The 22,218-nt window shown below is 56.9% G+C and overlaps 2 protein-coding genes across 8 annotated transcripts in view; both read right to left on the bottom strand.

The window, feature by feature from the left end:
- Positions 1–102: 102 nt before the first annotated feature.
- Positions 103–7,263, bottom strand: SLC26A6 (solute carrier family 26 member 6). 3 transcript variants are annotated; one of them, XM_085072631.1, is made up of 20 exons: positions 7,108–7,263; positions 5,451–5,602; positions 5,027–5,166; positions 4,820–4,930; positions 4,392–4,564; positions 4,149–4,313; positions 3,869–4,021; positions 3,590–3,672; positions 3,350–3,497; positions 3,134–3,247; positions 2,951–3,028; positions 2,718–2,813; positions 2,489–2,595; positions 2,331–2,400; positions 2,074–2,166; positions 1,874–1,972; positions 1,146–1,322; positions 968–1,022; positions 563–684; positions 103–482 (listed from the first exon to the last, which is right to left on the bottom strand). In XM_085072631.1, the coding sequence occupies exons 2-20, from the start codon at positions 5,570–5,572 to the stop codon at positions 459–461; spliced, it is 2,130 nt and encodes a 709-aa protein (XP_084928757.1). In that variant the 5' UTR covers positions 5,573–5,602; positions 7,108–7,263; the 3' UTR covers positions 103–458. The 3 variants fall into 3 exon arrangements, with proteins under 3 accessions (XP_084928757.1, XP_084928758.1, XP_084928759.1); XM_085072632.1 differs by lacking the exon at positions 7,108–7,263 and adding an exon at positions 5,979–6,000; XM_085072633.1 differs by lacking the exon at positions 7,108–7,263 and having other exon boundaries at positions 5,451–5,616.
- Positions 7,264–8,596: 1,333 nt separating this feature from the next.
- The window catches only part of CELSR3 (cadherin EGF LAG seven-pass G-type receptor 3), a 31,506-nt gene continuing 17,884 nt past the window's right edge, over positions 8,597–22,218 (bottom strand). For 2 of the 5 annotated variants that reach the window (XM_085072627.1, XM_085072626.1), the window contains 19 exons: positions 21,240–21,334; positions 20,334–20,543; positions 19,687–19,870; positions 19,047–19,196; positions 18,597–18,774; positions 18,136–18,303; positions 17,585–17,711; positions 17,192–17,398; positions 16,910–17,084; positions 16,265–16,377; positions 15,880–15,959; positions 15,114–15,240; positions 14,356–14,469; positions 14,081–14,217; positions 13,883–13,989; positions 13,138–13,311; positions 12,797–12,997; positions 11,540–12,617; positions 8,597–10,912 (listed from right to left, as the gene is read on the bottom strand). In XM_085072627.1, coding sequence (XP_084928753.1) covers positions 10,885–10,912; positions 11,540–12,617; positions 12,797–12,997; positions 13,138–13,311; positions 13,883–13,989; positions 14,081–14,217; positions 14,356–14,469; positions 15,114–15,240; positions 15,880–15,959; positions 16,265–16,377; positions 16,910–17,084; positions 17,192–17,398; positions 17,585–17,711; positions 18,136–18,303; positions 18,597–18,774; positions 19,047–19,196; positions 19,687–19,870; positions 20,334–20,543; positions 21,240–21,334 — 3,653 coding nt within the window. In that variant the 3' untranslated portion in view covers positions 8,597–10,884. The other 3 variants (XM_085072628.1, XM_085072629.1, XR_014854736.1) reach the window with 3 other exon arrangements.

The raw sequence follows: 22,218 nt of genomic DNA on the forward strand, positions 1-22,218 counted from the left end.
GGAGCCCACCCACAGGGAGGCCGTGCCCAGCAGTGCTGGGGTGCAGCTGGGTGGCTTGGCCTGAAAACACCATTATTGAGGAAAGGGCATTGACCCCAACCCTGACAAACATCACATAGTTTTATTCATGACACCAGCCTGCTGCTGGGAGCTGGACCCCCTTGATTGCTCCACCACCCCCTATACCACGTCCTGGCCCAGTGGGACAGGCCCGTGATGGGGCGAAGTGGGGGCACCAGATGGCCCCTCGACATGACAGCCAGCAGCAGCTCTGTCCAGCAGCAGCCCCATCACAGCAGGGCTTATGGACAGGGCAGGGCCCCAGCGCTCAGAGTCCAGAGGGGCTGGTGGGCATCAGGGTCTCTCTGGGCCCCAGGGTGGGAGAGTTGGTGCCAGCAGGGTGGCAAAGCCTTCCTTTTCTGCACGGCTCCTGGGGGAGACATCTTCCTCTTGAGGGGCTACAGTCTGGTGCTGTGGTCCACCTAAGGGGGGAAGACAGGGTGGGGTTGGTGTGGCTACCCTCTCCATTGCCATGCTGGCAACAATAAGGGTGGGTGCTCACCGAGGCCTGGCACTGCTGCCTGCTGATGTGCATCACGGCATCGTGCACCGAGGGGAAGAAGGAGTGCTTGGTGATGGCTGAACTGAAGAAGTTGCCCTGCTCCAGCTGGGTCAGGACGGATACTGTGTGGAGGGAGAAGAATCTAAAGTGATGGCACCTAGCTGAGCCCCCCCACCCACCCAGGACAACCTCCTCCCTCCTCCTGTGTTGCGGGGGACACCAGGGTCACCACCAGGTATCCAGCTACGAGGCTCAAACTGGATCCATGGGACAACCTGTAGCACCTGTCCCCTGGGAAAACCCTGGGAATGGGAGCACCATGGAGGGACACCCCAGGCTATCAGCTGTGTGCCAAAGGGGTGGCCATGCCCAGCAGGGGCTCATGACTCTACAGATCCCCCTCACCCGGGCAGCTGGCAATGAAGACGTCCACTTCTATCTCACGGAAATCCCTGAAGATCTGCAAATGGCAAAAAACATTTTACCCAGGAAGAGGGATGGGCAGCAGCCATCTGGCCACCCTACAGGGCCCTGGAGACACCCTCAGTGAGGCTGCTGTCCTGCCTGCTCCCTGGCCTCTTACATTCTTCAGGATCTTGATGGCAACGGTGTCCACAAAGCTGACGGGGCTGAAGTCCAAGATGACGGCGTGGAAGCCGGGCTGGGGCAGCCCCAGGCTGCGCAGGGTGGGCTCTGAGGGTGCACTGCTCTCCCCAGCGCTCAACTCAATTACTGCCACACCTGGACCATCCTCAGTATTCTGGGGGAGGAAAGGAGATGTGGCGTCATTGCTCCAGGACTGGCTGCACCCCAGTCGTGGCAGTGTTCCCCTGGCCTCACCCTGCCCTACAGTGCAGCAGGGCTTGGTGAGGCTCTTTGGCTGTATGAGGGCACAGGCAATGGGTGGCCCTGGGAGTGGGTGCCCCTCTCACACCTTCACCCACTTCTGGGCTCTTTCAAGATGCATCAAGAGTCACCCCTCTCCCCAGCACCACTCCCCAGAGCGGGGCTCATTAGCTGGCACCAGGCCAGCCTTTGCCCTTGTTCTTAATTCTGATTAACTTGCCAAAAGGTTAATGACTTGCTGGCTCCACCACATAATCATTAACAGCCCAGCTTTCCCACTGACCTTGGGTGTGTTGCTGTGACCCTGTTCAGTCCCAGTGCCTTTCTCACCAATTGGCCCTAAACCGAACTGGGAACCCTGTGGGCCACTGAGCCCCACCAGTGCACTGACAGGAGCATCAGGGCCAGGCAGGGAAGAGGTGCAGGATGTCACTGGAGGGGTGGTCCCCTGCATCAGGGAAGCACCTTTTTCTTCTTTGCCTTCTCCAGTTTCTTCTGCTGTTTCTTCAGCTTCTTGAGGGCCTTCTTCTTCTTCTCAATCAGGCGGTCCACATCGATGCCACTCTGCAGAGGGATGCAGCCTTGTGTCCCCAGCTGCCTCAATACCACCCTGTTGTTGGCAGGCAGGGGCACAGGGAGCACTGTGGGTCTGGTGGCTCTCCTACCTTCTTCTTCAGGGCCTCAGCGTACAGCTCCACGTTGGCAAAATAGATAGTGGAGGAAGAACGGAAGATCTTCACGCCAGGGACCTCATGTGCCTGGGGGCAGATGGGGAGGATGCTACCCCGGGGATGGAGCCTGCATCCTTTCCCTCCCCCACACCAAAATGCCCCCAGCCCCTTTTCCCAGTGAGCCACTGCTGGGGGTGCTTTGAACTGCCCCCCATCGCAGGCAGCTGTTCCCCCACCCCTGATGCTGTTACCATCTCATATTCCGCCACATCCCTGTAGACATCAGTGTTGGAGATGCGCCCCAGGATGGAGTAGTGAGGTCTGTGGGGAGCAGAGCAAGGGGCTGAGGTCATCACAGCCTCCTCCTTCCCTTGGGGTGTGGCAATGGCCCCAGCCTTGGGGTACTCACAGCTGGCTGCGGAAGATGACCGTGAGCAGCCCAAAGGCCACCGAGACTGCCAGACCAATGTCCAAGTTCAGCAAGAGGGTGGCCACGAATGTCACAATCCAGACCAGCTGGAGAGGGGACACAGTCAGCGGCAGCACAACCTCCCTGCTGGTACCCACAAGCCTCAGGGAGGGTGGAGAAACCCTCTCCAGGGACAAGGGCACAGCCCCAGGTCTGGCCAGCACCTTACCAAGTCCACCTTGTTGGACTTCCAGAGTGTGCTGAGGTCTCTGAACTGCTTGAACATGCCCTTGAGGTTGGCGATGATGATGGCAGCCAAGATGGCCTAGGAGAGAAATCTCTAGCTATGAGGAAGCTGAGGGCAAGTCTGGGGATGGTTCTTTGCTGTTCCCCTAACATATCACCATGCCATGGGACAGGCACAGGGGTGGGACCCCACAGAGGCTGTGGGACTAGATGTACCTTGGGCAGGTCCCGGAAGAGCTCTCCAATCTTCAGGATGGTCACCAGGATGACCAGGGATGCGATGACGCCAGCTACCTGTGCAGAAGGAGAGCAGGAAGTGAGGGGTGAGCCCCCTTTGCTTGCTGTGCTTCCTGCCCCTGGTCCAGCCCTAGAGAGGGAGGCAGTGCTGCCCAGACCCACCTGGCTGTTGCCCCCTGTGCTCTCCTGTACCAGACTCCTCGACATGGAGCAGCTGATGGCAAAACACTGGAAGAAGCCTCCCAGGAAGTTGCAGAGGCCCAGTGCAATCAGCTCCTGCAGGGACAGAGCAATGGCAGGGGAGCACCATTCTTTCATGTGGCTGCAAGAAGGGCAAGCTTAGCTTTCAGCCAGGGTGGGGGCATCTCAGAGCATCACCTGGTTGCTGTCCACTTTGTAGCCATGTTTCAGGGCAAAGATTTTGCCCAGGGAGATGCAGATGGCGTAGCCTACCACAGCAATGGCAAAGGCATTGCCCACCACCTGCCCAAAGTAGCTGACCTTAGGGGCCACAGGTGGCTTCAACCTACATTCAAGAAAGAAATGTGGCTCAAACAGGGGTTCTGTAGGCAGCACAGTGCCCTGGCACAGCCCCCTTCACCACCAGGCCCTGCTCACCCACTGGGGATGTTGCCCACCACGGAGATGCCAAACTTGTCATTCAGGTTGACGCCATAGGAGATGCCAGTGGAAACAATGATCTGGGGGAGAATAACTGGAGTGAGGCAGAGCCTTCTGCACAGGGACTGTGGTGGAGGAAGAGGAGGGCACAATGAATGCCCTGGGGCTGCACTTGGCAAGGAACCCCACCCCAACCCTCCCCACCCTGAAGGGGACACAGGTATGCCAAGTACTCCTGACTGCATCCCCTCAGGAAGCTGGAGCAGCTCTGGGTACCGTGATAAGCTCGATGGGGATGGGCATGGGCAGTTTGGCGGCAAACTTGTGGTTGAGCTCTTTCACAATTAAGATGACCACTATGGCAATGATGGCAGTCACCAGGGTGCCCACATTGGTGTCCGGCAGCTTCTTGCAGAGATCAATGACTGTCTAGAGAACACAGCAGGAAGGAATGTGCTTAGGAAAGCAGATGCTTCCCTGGCAGGTTTTTGGAGGCATCCATGTGCCCCACAGGCAAGCAGCAGGGGTCCTTGGGTGCCAGCAAGCCCCCACTCACCACAAACAGTGAGAGCGGCCCTGAGGGCTCACTCTGGGAGACTCCAAAAACATTCTTGAGCTGAGAGACAAGGACGTGCACAGAGGCAGCAGTGGTGTAGCCACGCACCAGCGGGTCTGAGAGGTAGGTCACCACGAAACCAAACTGCAGGAGGCCCAGGGCCACCTGGAAGGAGAGACGGCAGAAATGACCCACAGGTTACTGTCTCCCGTTCTGTGCTGTACTAGGCTGGGACCACCTTACCTGGAAGATACCCGTCAGGACAGTGATGGTGGCCACCAGCTCCACCCTGGTAGCATCCCGTAATTCCTCATTGACCGTTTGATTGCTGCCATTGACGGACTCCAGGAAGTTCTCACTGGGCGCCAGGGATTCTGTCAAGCTCCCGATCATGACAGAGATGACGGCGAAGGGACCTGAGAACAGATAGACCAAGGTGGGCACCAGGTCCTCTCTGAGAGGACCTCTTAAGGGGTCAGCTCCTCTCTCCTCAGGCCAAGCTCAAAGCACACACACTGTGCTTCGGCTCTGGCTTGGCCAACCCCCTTCTTGGTGGAGTGAAGTAAAGGCAAGAAAAGTCCCCCTCAACTGCTGATGTGGTAATGCTGTGCCATGGACACCCTTGCACCTTCCCCACCGGTGCTGTGCAAGCACGTGGTCCCTCAGCTCACCCACAGAGTTGTGCCTTGATGTTCCAAAGAAGAAGTAGAGGAAGACGGGGTAAAAGGAGGAGTAGAGACCCGTGACAGGTGGCAACCCAGCCAGCAGTGCATAGGCAAGCCCTGGAAGGTGGAGCAGGGAGAAATGTCATTAATGGCAAATCCCTGGCCACCCCACCTGTGGGGAGCCCCTGGCAGCCTGGGCATGGCATCACTCACCCTGGGGCAGGTGCATGATTCCCACACTGAAGCCTGAAATAATGTCTCCCAGGAGCCAGTCCTTGATGGGGTAGCGGGGCAGCCAGCGCAGGAAGGGCAGGAAGCGGAACAGCAGGGACTTGGCACCAGAGCATGAGCAGCTGGCAGGGAGGGAGCAGGAGGTGAGGTTGAGCACAAGTGCAGAGGGCTTGGGGACATTAGTGAGGGGTTATGGGGCCCCATGGGAAGCAATGGGATCTGTGGCACCCTCAGTTCCATCCACTGGAGTCAGGTTGTTCCCCCAGGCAGGACGACGGAGTGGGGACATGGTTATTTGGGTTTAGGGAAATGAGCCCCCTGGGTCTGCAGTTCCCTGTGGCAGTGGGGTTGGGATGCACAATGCCTGGCAAGGTCCAGGCACATGCCCCTGGCCACATGGTCTTACCTGATCTTGCGGAGACGCAGAGAGGGCTTAGTGGGAGGTTTCCTCTTCGCCACCTCCTCCAGTTCAGCCTCACTCAGCACCTTGCGGGGCCCTCGGTGGCTCAGGGCCATCTCTGCCGCCATGCCCACCTGACTCTCCGGAATGCCAGTCCACTGCAGGGACACAAGGGACAGCTCAGCCACATCCCCATGGCCAGGGGCAGCCAGCAGCCCACCAACCCTGCAACCCCTCCTCTAGCTCCACTTGCCCCACAGAACCATCCCATCCTGGCCAGGTGGGCAGGAATGGTCCAGAGGATAGGCATGAGCTGAGTTTTGGAAGTCCTGAAGTAGCAGCAGCAGCAGCTCAAAATGGAGAGGAGCAGGCAGTCACCAGGTGGGTAGAGAGGGAACTGAGGCTTCAGCAGTCAGTGCTGTCCACTTCTGCCCCACAACAGCCCCATCTGCCCCACTGGAACGCACGGGTGGGGTCTGCCAGGACAGCTGCCCCGGGGAGGGCTCCCACTCCACCTGTCCACGCAGGACCCACCTTGGTGCCAACTGCCCTTCCCCTCCGTGTAGTGCAGCAAGGCAGGGCAGTGGGCCAGCACAGCTGCTGAGCAGAGCCCCAGCCATCTCACAGCCCTGTCTGCAGACTTTGTCCCTTTACACATGAGGGGAGCAGGAATGTGAACCCCCGGCAAATGCGATGGCTCACCATCCCTCCAACAGTGCCCTCCACTGACCCCACCAGCGTAGAGCAGGATGAGCCTGTGAGCAGAGGAGCTGGGCTGGGCTGGGCTGAGGTCTCACCCTTCACAGGGCTGAGATGGTGGGACTGAGGAATCTGTACAAATCCACAGCTTTGCCTTGGTCAAGGCTCACGCTGAGAGCTGCACCATCCTGCCAAGCCCCCCCCAGCTGGCGGCCTACTCTGTGTTTAGGTGCTCACCCAATTGTAACTGGACCCATGATCCCCTCACTGGGTGCCCTGCCCAGTTCTAAGGTGCTCACTCACTTACAAATGGAGCCACGATCCCCTCACTGAGTGCCTGGGACTGTGCCAGCCTGAGTCCCTGTGTTACCCCCAGCTCTCCTACCTGGTGTGGAAAAATCGGTCACAAGCTGCCAGTCAGGTGCACACTCTGCTTCCTCCTATTTATTAAAATCAGCCCATGATCTTTGAGACACCGCTCCCTGCCTCCTGCCCATCCTCTTGCCCTGTCGAGAAGCCATCCTGCTTCCCAGCCCCACTGCTGTCCAGTACCCACCATGCTCCCCTTGGTGCCTTGGTGTGCTAGGTTCCCCAGCTGTGGCAGACCCAGCACTGTCACCACTGTCCTCAAAGCCATCCCATTCTGAGGACTGTCTAGTACATTCTCAGCTCCTGGTCTGCAGCCATATCCAGGATGCTGCCATGCCTGACCACCTGTGGCAGGTGCAGGGCATGGGGCTTCTTGGCACTGGGCAAAACCTGGTGGCAACCTCTGGCCAAGAGCTGCCTCCCCAGGGAACTGCTTGGGGCCCCACCATCACCTTCCTGTGCCCCCGCAACTCCCATGGCTGTCTGCTCCCCAACCCATGTCCTGGAGCTGGAGCTGTGACCAGGAGGACAAGGAGGGTTACCTGCAGCCTCTGGTCATAGCATGCAGGGTATTTTCCCCAGACCCCTTGCTTACCTGCTGGAAACAGGTGTGCTGTGCCCTGTGGACTGCCTTGGTCTCACAATTTGCACATACCCAGCTGTTATCTTGTTCCAAAGGTCCCCTGCGGGCACTATAGTCCCACTGAACTCATCACACTTCCCTGGGCTCCATCAAAACCTGGAATTGGTTTCAGGGAATTTCTGAGTCACCTTTGGCCCAGGCCCATGGGGACACGGACACGGCAGCGGAAGTCCAGGCTCAGATGTCTGACTGGCAGCAAGGTTTGGCATGAAGGCAATGGGCAGGGCCAGACATTATTGTCCTGAGCCTCCTGGATGGTAGGATGGGGCTGATAAGTGGCAGGAATGGTGACACTTTCCAGGGCTGGAGCAACTCTTCTCCATCCTTGGAGCCTGGTGGGTGCAGCCTGTGGCCACCTTGGCTCTCTGTGGTGAGCACAACCCAGGTCCCACAGCTTTCAGGCAGTGGGGCTGAGCCTGCTCCCTTAACCTCCCCCCATCTCTGGCTCTCCCTGTCTACCCTCATGCCCATCAGTGGTCAGACAAAGGCATGTCCAACACAGGCACCCACATGCAACTGCTGCCTCTTAATTTATCCACTCCACCAGCATGGAATGAGAGGCCATCGCAGGGCTCCTGCTTGGAAGCCAATAGCACCCCATGTCATTTACTGCCTCCTTATCACCGCTCCCTGTCCCCACCCGTGCCATTCCCTCCCGCACTCCAGCCTTCAGCCCCTCACCTGCACCCCAGGCTGGTCACTCTGCCTGGCCCCTCTTCACTGCCCCACCGGCTCTCCCTGGCCCTCACGCCCCAGCCAGCCTCGGGAAGGGCTGTAGGACAGGATCACAGCTCCTGTCACTGCCAGCACAACTCCTGACAGCCGCCCTGATCTCAGCCCCCAGCTGCTCAGGTGACAAAGCCTGAAAGGGACAGAGGGATAACAATTGATGGTGACCCTTGCTCAGGGCGCTGTGGATCAATGCTGCCCTTTGCTCACCTGCTCTTTCCTCTTCAACAAAAGGGAGGGACAGAGGGCACCAGGATCACGCTCAGCCTCCCTTCCCCTCACTTCCTCCTCCTTGCTGGCAGCCAGCTTGACCCCGCTGAGGTCATGCAGCCTTTGGAAAATGGACCTTCTCCCCTTTGCCTAGGTCAGGTTGTGGGTGCTGGCAGCTGCCAGGCACGAGCCACACAGCTCACCACAGCCACTGTGGCATTGCAGCCATGTCAGCCACGGCTAGGGCTGCTGGGCACCACCACAGCCAGTCCCATCTCTGGGTGAACCAGCCTGGACACAGCCTAGTTCAAGCAATTGGCAGCACATGAAGACGCCATCCCCTGGTCACCTGGCCCTGGGCCACAGTGACTCCCCATCAGCCTAGGAACTGGCTGTGAGCTCCTGCCCAAGCCCCTTCTCAATATCACCTCGAGCCCAGGCACTGCATCCATAGCCCCAGTGATGGATCCCCAGCACGGGAAGAGATGGCACAGAGGCCAGCACGATTTTATAGACTTTTATTTCCAAATCTGGCGCTTCCATGATACACTTTTACACAGCTGGAGGTGGGGTGTGGGCATCTCCCCACTCCCTGCCAACAGAGTCAGGAGACAGAGAGAGGAAAAAACCCCAACCAAATCCCCCAAAGGAAAAACCCGAACTCAAGGAGGATGCTCCCCAGAGCCCAGGTCACAGCACTACAATCAGGGACCAAGCTGCAGACTGGTCTGCAAGAAACAGATTCCTGCTTCTTGACTGGCCCAGCTCAACAAGGATGGCCACCAGCTCTGCAGGGATGGCCACCAGCTCCGCTGCTCTCTTCTTTTTGGCACTTGACACTTGCTCTCCATTTGGCACCAGCATAAAGAGACCCATGCCCAACTTGGCAGAAACATGGGCCCTACAGCACAGCAGAGACAGGATCCCAGGACTCTGGTGCTGGCACTGCACAGCTGGAGAGAAACTTGTAAACAAGCTTGTTCCCAAAGGCAAAGATGGGCAGCGTGGAGGGGCCTGGCTGTTCCCAGCATGTGGGACCAGCAAGCTTTCCCTCTGCACACTGGTCCCGAATGGCATGTAAACATGTCAGCAGGGCCTTCTCTCCTCATCCCTGGGAAAAGGATGACAGTGAGCCTGCCTTGTCAGGGCTGTGCTGGGGACCCATGGCACTCCCAGTCACCAGCCCTTCTGTTCCCTCCATGCTCTCCCCACTGACTTGTGGATGCAGCCAAGAGGCCTTGGCCTCCCCAAGGGCTTGGAGGACTGCAGCACGAGTCCCCTCCTGTAAACACGTCAGGCTGGGCTACAGTAAGATGCCACGGCAGTGTGGTAGTAAGGCAGTAAGGAGCACACGGTCACGCAGCCCCGAGAGCACCATGGGGGTGAAAGGGAACGTGCTGGCCCCCCGAGCCAAATGCTCTGACCTGAGGCTGGGGTAGGCACAGAGAAGTGTCATCTCACAGCAGGGCCAGTAGCAGCTCGGGGTCAGGCCCCAGGCTGAGCAGACACCATCAGGGTAGCCTGAATTTCTAGAGAGGGCAAAGTGCTGTTTATCTCCATCTCCCAAAATTCAGCCCACTCTGAGCTGAGGTACTCTGCTACTCAGGGGAGAGCAGGTGTACACAGAGCCTGCAGGGAACCAGCTAGATACAATTTTTTTGGGCAATGCTGGATCCTGAAACTGGAGCCACATCATGCTCCTGTGGATGCTAGTCCTCTGCAGACTGAGCACTGGCTCTGGGGAAAGCCAAGCCTGCTGCTGAGCAGGGCAAGGGTCATCCAGCTCCTTGCCTAGACCCACAAACCAACTGAGGTTTGCTCTGTAACATGCAGGTTTAAAGAGCACAACACTGAGTGGATAAAAACACAGTGCTCACTTGCTGAGTGAAGGAAACCAGCACTGATGAGAGTGAGACCATCCTGGTACAGGACAGGACTGCACAGCAGAGCTTGTCTCCTCCCCAGCAGGTTCCTAGTGCTGAATTTGCTGCCCTATTCACGTGTGCTCTCGCTGGCACACAGCCTCAGCTCACAGACAGAGCAGCCCTAAAGGGGGGATCCCACAGGATGGCAAAGGGAGGCCTGGCTGCAGGGGGCTGAGGGACACCAGGCAGGAGGGTGGCACCAAGACATGTGGAGCTGCACGGTGGGAGAGCAGGGGGCAGCAAGCCCAGCTGCCCTTCAGTGGAGATAGGACAAAGCAGTGCCAACAAAGCATTAAGGACTGCCTGGCACTGTTTCTCCAGTCCACTGGGATTGTGGTCCTGGTAGCCCCAGAGAAACTGGCAAGGGGCTGTTGGTGAAACAAATGCTCTAGGTCCTGGGAACAGACCATCCGTAAAAATAACCATAGACATTTCTCTTCTCTCTGATTACAAAGATAAAAAAAGGTAGAAAACCCTCCCCTGTCCCCATATCCTGGGCTCCATTTCTGTCCCCCTGCCACTGCCCACCCTCCACACACACACAGGCACACCCCACATACAAACAGCTCGCAGATAAAGAGCTTGGCCCCAGGGGGTTGGAGATGCCACCCTCGCCCAGTACTACCTGTCACACCAGGCAGGTGACGGAGAACATGGCAGCAGCCAAGAGCCTGGAGGCTCCTAGCAGTGGGTGGTGTGGGCTGCCAGCCTCTCAGCCCACAGGGCAGGGGAAGGCAGGGTTGGTTTTGGGCCTCTGACAACCATCAGTTCTGGCCCCTGCTCCATGGGGATACCAAACCTCAGCTGGCAGTGCCTGGCAAAGGGCCTTGCTTCTTCCATCTCTCTTGTGGACAGCTTCAACCCCTCAGGAATGGCCATCGTTTCTCATTATTCTTCTCAGAGAAAGAAAAACAGCGTTAAGCCACAGCATCTCTCCTGCTCCAGCATCCTTCCCCTGCTATGCTAGATGGGGACAGGGCAGAAACCCTCTCCTATGCCAGGGCAGGAACAACTGCCTCCAAGTCCCTGAGTTCAGGGAAGAGGGAAAGAGGGATGGGATGGGATGGGATTGGATGGGATGGGATGGGATGGGATGGGATGGGATGGGATGGGATGGGAGCAATATCAGCAGGGAGCAGAGCTAGAGGGAAAGGGATGACATACTGGAACACAGTCCCTGGAGAGAAATGTGGCTGGGGCAGGCAGGGCTTCCCTAAGACTCTTTCTCTCCAGCCAGTCTAGCCCTTGCATACATCCATTGGGACTTAGAACCAGAACTGACCAAGTGACCAGCCAGGAGGCCAGCCTGCCTGCACAGAACATCCTCCCTGAGTCCCCACAGGCCACAGGTGAGGGCCTGAGGCTTCTCCCTGCCCAGTCACTATTTAGGACCACCTGCCACTCACTCGGGGAGCTCACCCTTACACAGCCCTCTCCCTCCAAAATAAACCCCTTCGGGAAGAAGCCAGGCAGGCAGACAATGCAGAAGACCTGGCTGAGGAAGGAAGGAGCACACTTACTCTGAGTCTGGTGACAGCTCTGAAATGCTGTGGGAGGTGGCAGAACGAGGTGTCGAGGGACACACTGCAGAGGGCGTCGAGGTCTGCATGGCAGAGGGGGTAGCGGTGGTCTGGGGGCCTGAAGGTGTGCTGGAAGATTGCACCGAGGACAGGACGGAGGAATTAAAAGAAGCAAGGATGGAAGAAAGGATATCTAACTGTTCAGTGGAAGGATGTCGACTGGGAATGGCCTCCAGGTTCTCCCTAGAAGGTTGTCTCCTTGACAGCGGTTCTAGGCTTTCCCTAGACAGCTGCCTCCGAGAGAGACTCCCCAGGTTGTCCTGCGAGGGCTGCCTGCTAGGCACTGTGTCCAGAGGCTCTCTGGAATTAGATCTTCTGGACAAAAAGTCCAGCTGCTCCCTTGAAGCTTGTCTAGCTGATGCTAGCAGGTCCCTTGAAGGCTGTTTTCTAGAAAGCAAATCCAATTGCTCTCGAGAAGTATCCCGACTTGGCAGCATGTCTATTCGGTCTCTGGACACTTGCCTACTTGGCAATGTGTTTAGCCACTCTCTAGAGACTTCTCTTACCGGCCCACAGTCTAGCTGCTCTCTTGACCCAAATCTGCAGGGTAAAGCATCAAGGCAGTCTCTGGAGCCTTGCCTCCGGGGCAGTGTGTTCCCATGATCTCTCTGACTGGGCCTAGCAGCAAGTAGATCCAAGTTTTCCCTAGATGCATGTCTGCTGGGGATAGTTTCCAGGTGTTCAGTAGACCCATGCCTGCTGGGGATAGTGTCCAGCTCCTCTCTGGACCCATGCCGGCTAGGCACAGCTTCCAAGCAGTCTCCAGAGTTGTGCCTGCTCAGCTGCTCCCGGGACATCTGTCTCCTCATCAGCATGTCAAGCTGCTCGCGGGACGAGTACCGGCTGGCTGGCTGCGACAGACTGCCGGCCCCAGAGTAGATCCTGCCATAGGAGGCAGCAGGGACAGCCCTGTGACCCAGCGTGGATGTCTTGTACCACGTCAGCTCATTTGTCATCCTGCCAACGGGTGGCAAGCCCTGGAGAGTCGGAGGGTACTGGAGGCGGTTCTTCAAAATCCCTGCACCGGACAGAAAGAGAAGTCAAATATTTGCACAACAGCAAGAAGAGCAGGAAAACCAGGCAGATAAGCCATGCCTCCCCAAGGGCATGGCCACACGGATCTGATGCTGAGCCTTCAGTGTCACGTCAACCTGAGACAGGCAAGGCCACCCTTGCCTGTTTGCTCCAGATTGTTACCTTTTCTCTGCCGTTGGGTCTGGGTGAGGGAGTTCTCATCCCCACTGGTCAAAGCCAGGTCTGGCTGATTATTGTTGGCTGCATCCTTATTGATGTCCAATCCCAGCTTCCGCTCAGAGCCCCACTTCTGCAGGGAGCAGGGATGAACCTCGCACTCGCCCAGAGCTGGCCAATACGACATGAGGTCATTGCCGTCCACATCTGATGAAGGACACAGCAAACCAGACCCCAGAGAAGAGGGATGAATATTTCCATGAGCAGCAATTGAGCCATCACAAGACACGGCCTGACCCCCAGGGAGCTGAGCTCATCTTTTTCCCTGCCAAAGCCCCGGGACTTGCCTTTGGGAGTGGTGTTGGCAGGGTTAGTGAGGAGGCGTTCGCTGTGTGCCGCCCGCTTGAGCTGGCGCTGGAAGCGACCCCGCAGGCGTACGTTCTCCTCGCTCTCTGAGGACGGGATGGAGAGGCTGCGCTCTTCATCCAGAGACAGGTCACTGTCCGAGTCTGAGTCCTGGTCTGTAGGAACACAGTGTGTCAGGGAGACATTTGGAATGAGAGTGGGAGAGGTTCCTGCTGTCAGGAACCATGCTCATTAGAGTGCCTTAGCCCTTGCTGCCCCTCCCTCAGCAGTAGCCTGTGCCAGCTCCCCAGGTTTGATCACCAGGTAACTGTGAGAGCAGCCCAGCTCCATCTTATTGCACCTCCCTGTAAGGCAGCTGCAAATAGCCCTAAGATTCCCTCTACCTCCTCTTCCAGACTGAGCAAACACATGTCCCTCAGCCTCTGCTTCCCTGTGCCATGCCCCAGCCCCAGCTGGTCTAGCTCCAGTGAGTCAAATGCCTGTGCTGCACTGTGGAGCCCAGCGTCCCCAGAGATCCCACAACAGCCTATGTCCCCTTGTTGCCTCCCCCATTTCTACCTCCTTGGGGACTGGCTATGCCCTTTGCCATCTGTCTAGGAAGAGGCTGTGCTAAATGACACAATGGCTGCCTCTCCACAGATGAACATGGGGTGGAAGATGTAACCATACAGCCAGAGCCTGTACAGAGAAGAACTTTCCAAACCCAGCAACGGGGCTGAGCCTTACCTCCCCCAGCATCACGGTGGAACATTGCCACATCGATGTCTGTGGGGCCAGCGTGGGCCAACAGGCTGTGATCCAGGGCCGAGCCCTGACGTGCTGCCACGTTGTCTCTGAAAGAGGGGAGGCTCAAACTGTCATATTGGCAAGAGCCTCTGGCTCTGCCCAGGCAGCGCAGTCCCCCAGAACCCGGCTGCTCCCTACCTGAGGTAAGCGCGCTGGCTGGAGTGGGTGCGGGCAGAGCGCACGCTGCTCACCGAGGACACGGTGGAGGCCCCCAGGGTGATGCGGATGAGCCCGCTCTCCTCAAACAGTGCTGTGTTGTTGTAGGCGTTGGGGCCCTGGGGAGGTGGGAGAGGGTATGTGCCCTGTTAAGGAGTTGCCATGGCAGCCCAGGGGAAGTGGGGACATCCCTGTCAGCTCCTGTCCCAGACATGCAGCCTGAGCCCAGCGCCCTGGGCTGCTCTGCTCTCGCCCACCTGTGTGCTCCTCGTGGCCTCCTCACTCTGCCCCTTCTTGCTGAGGCAGCCCAGCTTCCATGCCTCCCACACCTCCTCATTCAGCACACAGAACAGGACCAGCACTGCCAGGCCCTGTGGGGAGAGATGCCATGAGAGACAGGCCTTCACTGCCAGCTGAGCTGCTTGCCAACAGTGCCAGCAGCAGGACAGCCCCTGGCTCCTCCAGAGCCCAGTGTGGCCACAGGACTGGGATGCACCAAAGACCCCCAATACCAGGGAAAGCTAACACCCATAGTGGCCATGGATGAGGGAGGAAAGAGTGGGGTGTCCTCCTGTCTGGCAGTGGCCAAGGAGCAAATGGCAGGGTCCCCAGCAGCAACACCAGCCACAGTGGTGGGAGAAGGTTGGCAGGGTGCTGCCATGGATCGTATTTTGGGTGTCCAACATCTCCATCACATGCTGTCCTCCTGCTCTGCCCTATCAGGACATGGAGGCACCTTCCCTCCAGATGGTCCCTGCTATCCCTTGGATGTCACCTCTGAACCAAATGCCTTGCAGCCATTTCTTGTTCTGTGTGACTGCTCACCACAGGCACAGCAGCAAGGACTGGCAGGAGTCACTCAGTGCCACAGAGGTGACAGCAGAAGGGACAAGGAGCTCAGTGAGATGCTGGGAGCTCAGCTCAGGGCACCCACTCTCCACAGAGGGCCGTGGGGACCACAGGGATGCTCTCCTGGGCTGACCCATGCCCTCCCCAGCAGAGGCCGGGCAGTTACCTGGAGGCTGCAGAGGACAGTGTAGAGGTAGTGGAAAGCCAGGACACTGTTGTTGACAGCCAAGAGGCCAAAGAGCCAGGTAGTGCTAATAACTAGAAGCAGAACAAAGGAGCTCCGTAACGTCATGCTGGAGAGAGAGAGAGAGACAGACAGACAGGGACACAGACACACACCGAGAGGTTAGTGCGTACTGTTAATCTACAGTCTAGTGCTCACAGACAGAGATCCAGAGGGGAAAGCTCCTGCAGAGACCTCCCTGCTGCACCCAGCACTGCGGGCACATCCCTGCACAGCAGCCCAGCTCCCCTGACTCCCAGGCCTTCCCTTCTGGATCACACATGGCAAACACATGCCCAAATGACGCAGGTCATTTAGAGCCACAGAGAGCTGAGCCACGCTTCAGGGTGGGCTCAAGAGGGAGTGGGGAAAGGTCTCAGGAGCATGTAGGAGAGGAAGAAGCAGGTGCCCATAGCTGACAAGGGCTGAGTGCTGAATCCAAGCAGACACAAGATGTGGCTGTGAGGGCAGGTGGTGAAAGGGGACGAGTTGGTAGGTCAGTGTGGAGATGGGGACGTAGGAACAAGAGGAAAGGACAAAGTTTAGGAAGGGTTAATGTGGCTGGCAGGTGTGGGAGAGGAGACTGGCTGCGAGGCTGACACTGATGCACAGAGGGCCCTCTGTGATGGTAAAAGGAGGATGGTCACTGAAAATGCTAAAAACCACGAGCTACCAGAGCTCTGCTGGGAGTTTGGCCACTAATACTCACAGAACCGCTTTCTTCTTGGTCTCCTTTTGGCCTGGGGAACAGGACATCTTGGCCACAAGCAGGAACATGACCCCATTCATCTGAAAGTGTTGGCACTAATTAGAAGCTGTGCCAAGGGCTAGCTCTGACCTGACCTCCCCAGTGCAGAATATGGGCAGACTCCAGGTCCACCAGGCCCTGCAAACATCCCCTCCTTTCCCCTTCATGCCCGAGCCATGGCCTCCCCCAGGTTTGGCTGGAGTGAGGAGGGACAAAAAGGGCCTCTAACTGAGGGAGAGGGACACAGAGAATGGGACAGGCAGTGGGCAGCCAAGGAGGGGTGAGTGCCCATGGTGCAGAGAGGGAGGCAGGAGAGGGTTGTGGGTGAAACAGGACAGGGTTTTACCACAATGACGACAGTAATGGGGCCTGCAAAGCTCCAGACCAGCTTATCATGAATGGAAATCCAGCAGAAGTCAGGGTTCCCGTAGCCGTCAGGATCCAGGCCAACGGCCATCCCTGCAGGAGGAAGGGAGAGGTCAGGCCCAGACCCAGCAGCCTTGGACTTGTCCAAATCAAGTCAATCCCATGCCAGCACTCTCAGCAGCAAAGGGACTTTCTCCCTGCTCCTTGCCCTGTGCACAGGCTTCCCCACCACAGGGGGAAGGAGTCAGCACTGTGAGACTCAGCAACAGGGACTTTATTTCCTTTTCCTCAGGTGTCCCTGACACAGCTCAGTCCAGAAGGCATTCACTGCCAGCAGCAGGTCACCCAAGTAAGCAGGCTTGGGAGTGGTGTAGTTAAAAGAGACTTTTAACTACAAGTCCTGAGGAGATGTGCTGAGGAATTATTTCTCCCTAGAAGGCAAGATGACAGCCCTTTATGTGGTACCCTGACCACCACAGCACTGCTTGCTGTCAACACTGCTGACTCTGGCAAGCCCACCATCAGCCCTCCACACTGGGTGAGCTGGGCAACATGAGGTGGTCAGGAGGCTGCTGAGAAGCAGCACAGCTGGTTGGGGCATGGCTGTAGCACAAGCAGCTCTTACCAGTGATGATGGCAGGCACTCCCCAGCCGATGGCATAGTAGAAACGCATGGCCCCAAAGTTGACGTTGCGCGCTTCAGTCTGCATGCGGTAGATGTGGAGGCCCTGCACGAAGAGCCAGGCGAAGGTGGAGAGGAAGAAGCAGTGGAGGAGGATGGCAATCACAGTGCAAAGAAACTGGGGAGACAAAAGCCACTCAGAGATGGTCCCACTGTGCCAGTGCTAATGGCATCATCCGCACCTCACCCTCAACACCACAGACAAACTTGTTAAAGCCCACAGACCTGGTTCTCAGTGCGGTTGATACCCAGTAGAAAGAGCAGCTCAGAGAAGAATAGGGTGACAGATATGTTGGAGTGGATGCCACGTGTGTTTGACTTTAGACCTTTGAGGCAGGTCAGAAAGGAGAAGGTCAGCAGCAGAGACACCAAGGAGAGAGACACCAAGGAATAGGTGACAATTGCCAATGTCTCCAGGTCACCTTCCAGTTGCTGCAGCAGCAGAGAACCAAAGGCAAAAAGCAGAGTTAGAGGCAAACAGAGGAAGCTTGTAGAAGTCTCAAAACTATATTTGTGTCCCACAAGGAATTTTGTTCTGCCCAGGACATTTTCTGCCTGTGCTGGGACCCAGCAGCTAAGAGCCCCAACATCACCCACAGCCCCACAGGCTGAGGTTACCTCTCGGTGTGAGCTGTCCATCAAAACCCCAAAGGTGCCAAACTGGGAGCACTGGCAGTGGACGTGGGTGGTGTTTCGGTACACGAGCTCGCAGTCCCTGGCCGTCCAGAAGCCAGAGGGGTTGGTCCTGCAGCCACCAAAAAGCAGAGTTCACTTAGGAGAGAAGACACACAAATGTGTGTGTGGGGAAGGAACTGCAGAGAAAAGGGGTGACTGACAAGGCTCTTCTACCAGCAGATATAACTGCACTCCTACAGCTGAAGTACTGGAGACAGAGTGGGGATATGGCACTCACAGAAATGGGTTACTGGTGGACTTGGCAATGCTGGGTTAACAGCTGGACTCAATGATCTTAAAGGTCTTTTCCGAACTAAATGATTCTATGACCCTGCTGTACCCTACCAGCAGAAACAAATCCCACAGGAGCAGGCAGAAACCCCCACATCCCAATGCTGCTCAGGCACACAGGCTGTCACAGACAGGGAAACTTGGGGAATGAGGTGTGAGGGGAAAACAACTCAAAGAGAGTGGCATGGTCATGCTCGACTCACAGGTTGGAGTGGTTCCATTGGACACAGAGAGGTTTGCTCCTGTTGGCTGTCTCCAGCAGGTAAAATTCCAGCACAAGAGGGGTGTCCAAGGGCCCTCGCAGGAAGGTGTGATTGCTGAACACAGACACACTCACAATGGGGGAGTTCATCACAGGATTCTTGGGGAGCCTGCAAGGAGCAACAGAGCTCTACCACCACTGTCTGCAGCTGCAGACCCCCAGGGACTTCTCTGATGTCCTGCTCTGACATCTCAGAAGGAAGAGCTCTGCCCAGTCCACAGCGGGCTGGGAAACATGGACGGAGCAGCACCAATGTGGGGAACAGGCAGAACACTGAGGAACTGTCCGACTGGGAACCAAACCCTTGCCATTGCAGACAGTCTCAGCAACTGCCAGGGGGAACAGAACAGACTCCAGCCAGCCCCTTCCCACTGGTGACAGTGCAAAGGGGAGAGTACATACCTGACGCTGCGGCGATCCACCTGGTAGCGTGCAGGCAGCAGCCCCCCAAGGGTGCGGTACATGATGAGGATGACCACAGTGAGAGTGGGCTCAGGCTCTGGCAGTGCCTGCCTCGGGGAGTTCTCCACAGTGTAGTTCCCTTCACCCCCAGCCAGTGTGGGCACTGCTGTGGGGACAGCTGGGGCGTGCAAGGGGGTGGTGAGAACACACACACACATGCTGCTCTGAAGACAATTTGCAAGACCATCAGGAGCCTTTGGGATGTGGTGAAGTCTAAAGCTCAGGGTTGGGTCTGCGACCTCTGACAGAGCCAGGTCTCAGTAGGGTATTTGCAAATTAGATGGCTTTTAGAGATCACTTCCAACCCAAACCATTCTGTAGAATTCTGTGATTCTACATTTCTCCTGCCACCCACCCATGTTGTTCCTTGAGTGATGCTCACATGCTCACCTTCGGCTTTCGGAGGGCTCAGCACTGACAGGGGCAGCACCACGTGGGTGTGGGGGTCCCAGGCAGGCTGGCCCCGGAAGAGGCTGCTGTGGTAGCGAGGGTAGCGCCGGCGGATGTGGGAGTGGTTCTCCATGCGATCGATGCTCAGCACTGTGGAGGAGCAAGGCAGAGAAAATCAGCTCTAGGATGGACACCTGGAGAGCAGCTGTGCTCCAGGGCACCCCAGGATTCAAGTCCCTGGCAAAGGGACCATGGGAGCCACAGGCTGGGTTGTGGCTATGACCTGTGTTTGGGCATGACACAAAATCTCAGTACCCGCAGGGCTCCTTCCCAGCCCAGATCCTTGCTCTGCCATGGGGCAGACTACTTCTGCCACCAAGGCCAGCTGCTTTTTCACTAGAGACTGTGAAGTAACTGGAAGCAGGCAGCACACTCCTGGCTCTGCTGGCTCTTGGAGGTCAGCTAGTCCAGGCAGGGATGGGACCAGGAAATCTCTCACAAACATCTCCTCATGTCTGAGAGAGCCACCAAGGACATTATCAACATGCTCCCTGAGACAAAGTGAGATGAGAAGGGAACAAGGTGTGATGGAGGAGTGTCTCTGCACCACCCCAGCCAGCCCCAGCCAGCTCCTACTCACTGATGTTGGGGGTGACAACACCGACGGGGTTGAGGTAGGTGAGTTTCATGTTGCTGGCCAATGTGCCCGAGTAGTCCCGCAGCTGCTCCATCAGGCTGGCACTGCCGTGCTCCCCGTGTGGCAGCATGGCCCAGTGCTCCCGGTTCTCGGGCGCCAGCACAGAGCTGCCTGCACGCAGCAGGTTCTGAATGGGAGAGACGTGAGGGCAAAGGATAAGCATTGCTTTTGGGCCTCTCCTGACCACCCCCAAACTGCAGCACTGTGCTCTCTGCACAAGGGCTCTGGGAAGAGAAGTACTTTCTACTATGATTGGCTCCCACCCTCAGTGCCTCATCGACCAGTGCCTTATAAGACACACCTTCCCTGCACCCTTGCCATGAGGGACTTGCCAGCAGCAGTAAGATCTCCCTTTGCCTTCCCAGGCTGAGCAAACCCAGTTCTCTGTCTCTCCTCATCCACTCTTTGCACCAGCCCTGACCATGCAGATGACCTCCAGGGTCTTGCTTCCCTGGGTCACTACCTGTGTGAACTGAGGAGGCCAGTGCTCCTGACAGGGTCCTGCCACATCCTCAATCCCCTCCAAAACAAAGGGTGGCTGCTAAGAGAAGCAGCATCAGAAGCCACTCTGATCTGGGAGAAGGACTCACCTCATTGAAGTGGGCATCCTGTGTGGCTGTCAGGCCAAAGCCATGCTGCTGGCTCTCGAAGGCCATGAGGCGGGACAGCAGGCGGAAAGCAATGTGCACGTCATTGCCAAAGTAGTGGTCCATGTGGTCTGTCACAGCCCGGAGCCGGTGCGCCAGCTTCTTGGCTTCAATTGTGTTGAGCTCAGTCTTGTTCTTCTCCAAGCCCTCCAGCTGCCAGTGAGGAAAAAAGAGGGGGTTAAACGATTCAGCAGGTTCCTTACCAGGAAACTGGGATGCTGCAGGCCCTGCTGGACACAGAGATTATTTTTGAAGCCATGGCACAAGCCATGGACGTTCCCAGTGGTGGTCACTAGACCAGGGACCACATCTAGCAGCCAGCCAGCCAGCCTCCAGCAACACACCAGGGTGTGCACTGGCTCAGCTAAACCAGTGTTGAACACGACAGAAGCCAAGGAGATGAAACGACAGGACAAAGCCCCAGCAATACTTCCCTGGAAACTCTTCTGGCTTCAGTTTCAATTCAGCCTAGATGACATACAAGTGTTGAATACGCTTGCCTGGATATTTCAAAGGGATTTGTCCCTGACAGAATCTAGGGGCTACAGAGGTCCCATGGAGCAGACATCCCACCAGCTTCAAACCACTCAGCCCTGATCAGAGTTATTTATTTTCCTCTCAAATACTCTGGCAGGACACAGGTCATTTCTGAGGGGGAGACAGATTAAATGAAGCCAAGTGAACTTAAGCTCCCTGCTCCCACAGGATGGGTTTTGGGGAAGGAGCTGAGCACTGTGGCAAGGCCCTCTCGTACTCCAGGCACCCTTGGAGAGCTGAGTGCTTTGAACTCTGTGAGCCCTTGTTCAGAGAGCTCTTGCTCTATCAGAGATGCAGAGCCAAATGGATTACCAGCACGGACAGCTCCTTGAAGGCAGGTGAAGTGCAGTTGAAGAGATCTGGCTCCAGCCAGCCCTTCTCCTCATCACAGTGTCTGATGGCTGCACCTAAAACAAGAAGGAAGGGCTTATTGGAAATTCAGCACAGGATACACAGCTACCCTGCTGCATCCCCCCAGCAGGGATTCTCTGCACCAGCTAATCCCAAAGGGCGCCAATGGCAAGTGATAGGGAGGGCCTGTAACACCCCAGGGTCATCATCTGGCTTTGCACCAGTGCAACCCATTCTACTTTTGGTCTGTAATACCTCAGCAAGCTCTCCCTCCCCTCCCTCCAGGAGCTGGGTGCCTATGTGTGCTTTGGGGCTGCATCACACCAGGTACCATCACACAGAATTACAAAAAGGACTCAGTGACTTGGCAGAACTTACACTGGGATAGCCCCAGCGGATGTGATTGTGTCCTTAGGCACATCTGACGCCAAGCTACAGAAGCCCAGGCAGCTCTAGGCATCCCTCAGCTGACAGCCTGCAATGCCTGCTGAGGTCCTGCTCTCTCTAAAGGGCAAAGCCATCCCAGGAGCACAACAGCCCTTCTGTGTGTGGGGCTGGAAAACCAGTCCCTGACATGAGCTCATGCAGTCAAGGGGGATGGAGAAGTGAGATGGAGGAAACCAGTGTGGAGGATCCAGCAGTGTGGGTTCAGTATCCAGCACCAGCCCCCAATCCCTGGCTGGAGCCCGAGCCCTTGTGCACAGCAAGGGAGTTTCCACCTTGAATGGGATGAATGTTAAACATCATCAAAAATTATGTTAAAGCCAACATGGAGAAAAGTGTTCGTGGCTGGGAGTGTCACAACAAACACTTTGAGCAAGAGAAACCAGGCAACCCCAGTGTACCCAGCAGGACTGTGGAGCAGGTCCTCCTGGGGACAGGGTCAGGGCATAGCGGTCCACCCAGGTGCCCGTAGCAGGGAGAGGAAGCTTGGAGCAGA

This window comes from Lichenostomus cassidix, chromosome 12 (genome assembly GCF_008360975.1).
Source record: "Lichenostomus cassidix isolate B80296 chromosome 12, HeHo_3.0, whole genome shotgun sequence".
Lineage (NCBI taxonomy): Eukaryota > Metazoa > Chordata > Aves > Passeriformes > Meliphagidae > Lichenostomus > Lichenostomus cassidix.

What these genes read in the sequence shown, in the direction of transcription:
- SLC26A6 (XM_085072631.1), bottom strand. Translation starts at nt 5,572, where the DNA reads ATGGCGGCAGAGATGGCCCTGAGCCACCGAGGGCCCCGCAAGGTGCTG. An exon ending in TCCCCATCGAGCTTATCACG is followed by an intron (nt 3,673 to 3,868) that starts GTACCCAGAGCT and finishes ATTCTCCCCCAG; the next exon opens with ATCATTGTTTCCACTGGCAT. An exon ending in CCATCAAGATCCTGAAGAAT is followed by an intron (nt 1,023 to 1,145) that starts GTAAGAGGCCAG and finishes TGCCATTTGCAG; the next exon opens with ATCTTCAGGGATTTCCGTGA.